Consider the following 5962-nt stretch of genomic DNA (forward strand, 5'->3'; position numbering starts at 1 on the left):
GAAAAGGAAAAACAGTCATAACCATAGCAGCAGCAGTAACAGCAGCAATCTACAATAGCAGCCTAATCATTTTCTACCTTGTCTGCTGTATATTTGAGCTACAGTTGTTACAGTCACATGAAAAAAAGGCACTAGATGTTGATTTTTTTTTGTCACAACAAAATTTTATCCTTCTTATTCCCAACCTTCTAGCAGCAGAGCAACCAACCAAAATGGTTCAAAGCAAGGTAAAAATTTAAAAGTTGTAGACCTCAAGTAGAATTGCTACCATTCTTTAGTAAATAGGAGTAAAAATTCAAAATCTGCTAAAAGCTGTAAAAGATGCTTGTGAACAAAGCCTGCTACTAGAATCAACTCTCTAGTCTTCCTAGTCCTTAACTTACTTTAGAGTGTCAGGATCAGAAAAAGAGAAAGAGAAAATTCTGCTAAAAATGATATTCTTCTCTTAAAGAAAGCCACGGAGTTTAAAAATCTCTAACACATTTGTGGAAACTTTATTATTTTTTTTTTGTTTGAGATTTATTTGAATGAGCTGTTATGATTGGAGACATGAGAACTTCAGATTAATGTTTTGCAGCCAGAAGAAAAGCCCTCTGGAAAGCTGGCAAGTGTTCATAAGTCAGCTCCAGAATTCTGTAGGTTGAAGGCTCCCCAGTGGACAGAGCGAATATATAAGAAGGAAACCAGAGATCTGGTGCAGTTGCATCTCAGAGGCTGGCGATGGAGGGAGCTCAGAACTGAAAGCTTTCCTCAGCCTGCATTTTAAGGTAAGTCAGAACAATTTACACATGCTTGACAAGGGAAGGCGAACATACAGCAATAAAAACGTTTCTGTGTGTGCGTGTGTGAATGTTTTCTTTTTCCTGTATTTTAACTGCATTTTGCAGAATGCCTTAATCCTTGAACTGCCATTTCTCTTGCAGGAGTGCATGCGGGAGCTGAGTAAGCTGATTTATGATAACTGCTTTAAACACTGGCAACTAGTAAGTCTGTAGTGGGATTTATTTTTGATTCTTGCATGTTAATTTGGAAGGTCATAGAAAAGAATGGGCCTTTGACAGAAATGGTACTTTGCCGTTTCTGAGGAAGTTCTCTGGAGGTTACATTTTAAATTGAATATGTGATTGTATGTACTTTGAAATGATCTGGTGTAATAGTTTTGCTCTCTGTGTGTTTATCTTTAGTTTTCTTTTGTTTCAAAGTAATGTTGCTAGTTTAAAGAAAACAGCAGCCTTCCCACCTGAATGCTGTTGTTATTGCTGGAAAGTAATGACTATTCAGTTCTGTTAAACTGAAAAGATAGCAAAGAAAAAGCAGTAAGACTATATCATAATTAATCACTAATGTCTAATTCTGATTTAATTGAGCCTCCGAACCCATCTCTGTCTGCCCCTGACTCGGGTTTGGTGTTTTTGTTTTCTTTATCTTCTATTTAAACTGAAAATAGATGTTTCTTATGAAACAGATCAGATTCAAATATCCATATTGAAAACTGGCACTGACTATTAAAATTTTTACGTAAAAGCTTTAAGAAATCCATCTATATCTTTTTGTTATTGTTAAAGCAAAGGGAAAATAAATACATTGTTTTTAATTAGCAAAACCCAACCCTGACTCTCTATCCTAATATGCACCTTCTGCATATTTTTTCCAGCTCTCAGTACACTTACCTATTTTTCCCTATGGCTTATGTTACTTATATTTTCCATAGCTGCAACAATTTGTATATATAATAAGTTACTTCAAGAAAGCATTTCTCTATGAAGCAGCGGGCAGCAGTGAGATTTCTAGAAAGCACACAGATGGAAAACTAGCCTTGTTGTTTTGAACTATCACATTGTCTTTGGGCTCCTTATTTGTCTCATGACTCCTACCCTGATTAACTTTTAAACTATTAATTTGTCTCTTGACTTTTCAAAGACGTGAGAGAAGGAAAAAAACATGAAATGTTTTGTTCAGAATTTTCAGTCTGATGCTACTGAGGAAATGTTGTTTTTCTCCCCTCTAGATGTATTAGTAATTCCAGCCAGTAATGCCAGCCAGGCATGGTGATGTTTTGTTTTCTACAACCACTTAGGTTATTTTGGCCTTTGACAGATTTTCAAGATGCTTATGACTCAAATACCCCTTAGGCTTTGGGTGTGCATTAAGCCTTTTCTTTTTCTCCCCCAGAAAAGGTGTAAGAATTTGGAGTTGCTGCAGTTCAATATGAAGGACAACTTCAGTTTTGCTGCCACCAGCAGAAACATTACCGGCAGCCGTCCTTTTGATAATCTCAACGCAACTGGCACCAATGACTCCGCCTTTAATTGCTCACACAAACCATCAGATAAGCATTTGGAAGCAATTCCTGTTCTCTACTACATGATTTTTGTGATTGGGTTTGCTGTTAATATTGTTGTGGTCTCACTGTTTTGTTGTCAAAAGGGCCCTAAAAAGGTGTCCAGCATTTACATCTTCAATCTGGCCTTGGCTGACTTACTCCTTTTGGCTACCCTCCCTCTCTGGGCAACCTATTACTCTTATAGATATGACTGGCTTTTTGGACCTGTGATGTGCAAAGTGTTTGGTTCTTTTCTGACTCTGAACATGTTTGCAAGCATTTTTTTTATTACCTGCATGAGTGTTGATAGGTACCAATCAGTCATCTACCCTTTTCTGTCTCAAAGAAGGAATCCCTGGCAAGCATCTTATGTAGTTCCCCTTGTTTGGTGTATGGCTTGTCTATCCTCATTGCCAACATTTTATTTCCGGGATGTCAGAACCATTGAATACTTAGGTGTGAATGCTTGTATTATGGCTTTCCCACCCGAGAAGTATGCTCAGTGGTCTGCTGGGATTGCCTTAATGAAAAATATTCTTGGCTTTATTATTCCTTTAATATTCATAGCAACGTGTTACTTTGGAATCAGAAAACATCTGCTGAAGACTAATAGTTATGGGAAGAACAGAATTACCCGTGACCAAGTCCTGAAGATGGCAGCTGCTGTTGTGTTGGCATTCATCATTTGCTGGCTTCCCTTCCATGTTCTGACCTTCTTGGATGCTCTGACCTGGATGGGTATCATTAATAGCTGTGAAGTTATAGCAGTCATTGACCTGGCACTTCCTTTTGCCATCCTCCTGGGATTCACCAACAGCTGTGTTAATCCTTTCCTGTATTGTTTTGTTGGAAACCGCTTCCAACAGAAGCTCCGCAGTGTGTTTAGAGTTCCCATTACTTGGCTCCAAGGCAAGAGAGAGACTATGTCTTGCAGAAAAGGCAGTTCTCTTAGAGAAATGGACACCTTTGTGTCTTAAATATGTTAGTGGGATGCATGTAATCAACCTAGCCATTGGTTTGGAGGCCCACACAAATGATCTTTAAGTGGCATCAGTATAATACAGTTCTTTGCTTTATCTAATCTTTACTTACTCCCCCCCCCCCCAGAACAAGAAGTCAAGTAGAACTGTAAATCTTTATACTCCACCAGCTTTCAGTAATAGTGCCTTCTTTTGCTGGTCCTTTGGCATGAGATTGTCTTATGTGAGCTATATCTATAATCTAGAAGTATCTGGGGGAATTATCCCAACTTATAATTAACAACAAATTATGAGTGGTGATTTGACATCTCAGACTTCTCCCTGGAAAATGCTGGCATTTCTTAGTGGAGTTTTTTTTGTTCATTTTCATCAGATTTCTTTTTTTCTTGAACAAAGGCCAATTTAAACTTCTTACACTATCCAACCATATGATATAGCATGAGAGGTGAGCACTAAGTTTAGCATGATATACTCTTCTATATATGCCATAGGTTGGTAGTGGCTTATTCAGTCTCTAGGTATATAGTTTCTCCTTTTAAAGAAAATGTAAGTTGTGTTCCTTTTCCATTTCACTCGAGAATAGCTTTTGTACTTATTATACAGCTACACACTGAGCAGATCTAGAATGTAGATTAAATCACACATCTGTCTTAGCTTATTCTTGCAGTTATAGAAAGTACACTATTTAGTAAAACAGAACTGCAATGAAAAGTATTTTAGTATCCACAAAACTGAATATACACTTTGAAAATTTTTCATCCATTTTGACTCTTGTTTATTCTATTATCTTCTGATGATTTTTGAATACAACAACAAAACACTGTATTATGACACTATGTAAAGGTCACTTTTTAAATTTTTAACCTTTTGAACATGGTGCTTTGATATATTCAATGGTGACTTGAGTTTAATTATTCATGCTTTTGTTCTGGGCTTCGTCCCAAAATATCTCTTTGACCCTGAAAAAGAGAGGATTCTTTAATTCTTTAACTTTGTAATAAAGTGCAAACTGGCATGGGAAAAGGTTATGTCAGACTGGAAGTTTGATGCCTTCTTGGGGGCAAACAGACCCAGCAAATGGCAAGTTTGGTGTCCAACAAGGAACTTGTCAGAACAAAGACTCCCTGGGGGGTAGTTTGAATCTGCATTTCTGGGCACAGTTCCAGAATGTATAAGAGTCTGTGAAGGTGATTTAAATCAAGCCCAGGTCCACAGAGCTCATTCTTAACACGAGTACATCTCTTACATTAGAGGAATATAACACCTGAAGCTGTGTTACCTAAAGTTTACTCAAACTTCACAATAAATATTAATTCAGAAGTTAAAGATGTCATTCTCTGCCTGTCCCATATTATACCAGGTCACCTAAGACCTTCCTGGATTGATGCTGACCTATGAGGTAGATTCAAAGTTCTGGGAATGTAACATTTCTGCCAGATTCCAGGCTTTTTAAGTTGAAGAATCCTCTCATACCCCTTCCTTGGAAAACCCTGATTTCATGTATTCATGTTAATTTTTAGTAAAAACAAATAGCTAAATATGTAATCAGTTATGACTTTGTGTTTTAAGTAATTTTACACAAAATCTCATAAAAATAAAATCATTACTGGGAGACCATGTGTGCTTCTTATTTTTTAACTCTCTCCAGGTTTAGACTGCTGCCTTCTCTTAGTCAGTCTCCTCCAGCAAATCCCCATTCATAATTCTCAGTTTCAGCCTACATGATTACTCATTCAGGTCAATATGAAACAGGCATATGAAAAGCATATGTCGGAAATGAATTCTGATACCTCCTGGGGGTTCAAATGACAAACTCGGTGTCAACCAAGCAAGCTGTTAGGCACAGCAGTGAATCGTGGGCTTTTGAATGTAGACTATTTCTTGTCAACATTCAGTTCATGTTATTTTCTCTACCACAATCATAACTATTAAATCCTTCCCACCCCCTGAGACTTCTCTTCATCCTGTTTGAGATTTTTAAAGACTGCTTTCAGGGGCTGGAGAGATGCATCGCTCCATAGTTAAGAGCATTGGCTCTTCCAGAGATCCAGGTTCAATGATCAGCACACACATGATACCTAACAAGGGTATGTAACTCAAGTTGCAGGGGACTAAAACCCTCTTCCAGTCTTCATGGGCTCCAGTTTTGCACATGGTGCACATATATACATGCGGCTGAGCACTTCAGTTACACAAATGAAATAAAATATAAAATAATAATGCCAATAATAATAATAATAATAATAGTAGTAGTAGTAGTAGTAGTAAAGACTGGCTTCTGCTTCCATAGGAGGCCAGTGGTGAACCATGAGGGCCATTGTTTTCTAGTTATTCTGAGAATTGTGACCTGAACAGATAATGCAGGACTATGTGAGTTCTGACTGATGGTATATTTATGGCTAAAAATACCCTCTTTCCTTCTTGAAAATGTAAATACCACGTCACTTATTAAGATGATATGAAAAATTATATTATTTCCATTTGGCCATTTATCAAGATTTCCCCTATGAAGGGAGCAATGTGTGACTGGTGCTGTGACAGGTGAGTTATCCCATCTCATTCTCCCAAGGACTAAGGTATTTTCCATCATGACACAAGTAAGAAAGGGAGGTTCACACCAACCAGGCAGCATACAAGAGCTGGTTCAAGGTCCCCTTGA

The 5962-nt window shown here is 37.7% G+C and overlaps 1 protein-coding gene across 1 annotated transcript; it reads left to right on the forward strand.

Moving 5' to 3' along the window:
• Positions 1-702: 702 nt before the first annotated feature.
• Positions 703-4920, forward strand: Agtr2 (angiotensin II receptor type 2). Its single transcript, XM_021154052.1, has 3 exons — positions 703-767; positions 924-983; positions 2173-4920. The coding sequence occupies exons 2-3, from the start codon at positions 930-932 to the stop codon at positions 3298-3300; spliced, it is 1182 nt and encodes a 393-aa protein (XP_021009711.1). The 5' UTR covers positions 703-767; positions 924-929; the 3' UTR covers positions 3301-4920.
• Positions 4921-5962: the final 1042 nt, after the last annotated feature.

The sequence above is a fragment of the Mus caroli genome, chromosome X (genome assembly GCF_900094665.2).
Source record: "Mus caroli chromosome X, CAROLI_EIJ_v1.1, whole genome shotgun sequence".
NCBI lineage: Eukaryota > Metazoa > Chordata > Mammalia > Rodentia > Muridae > Mus > Mus caroli.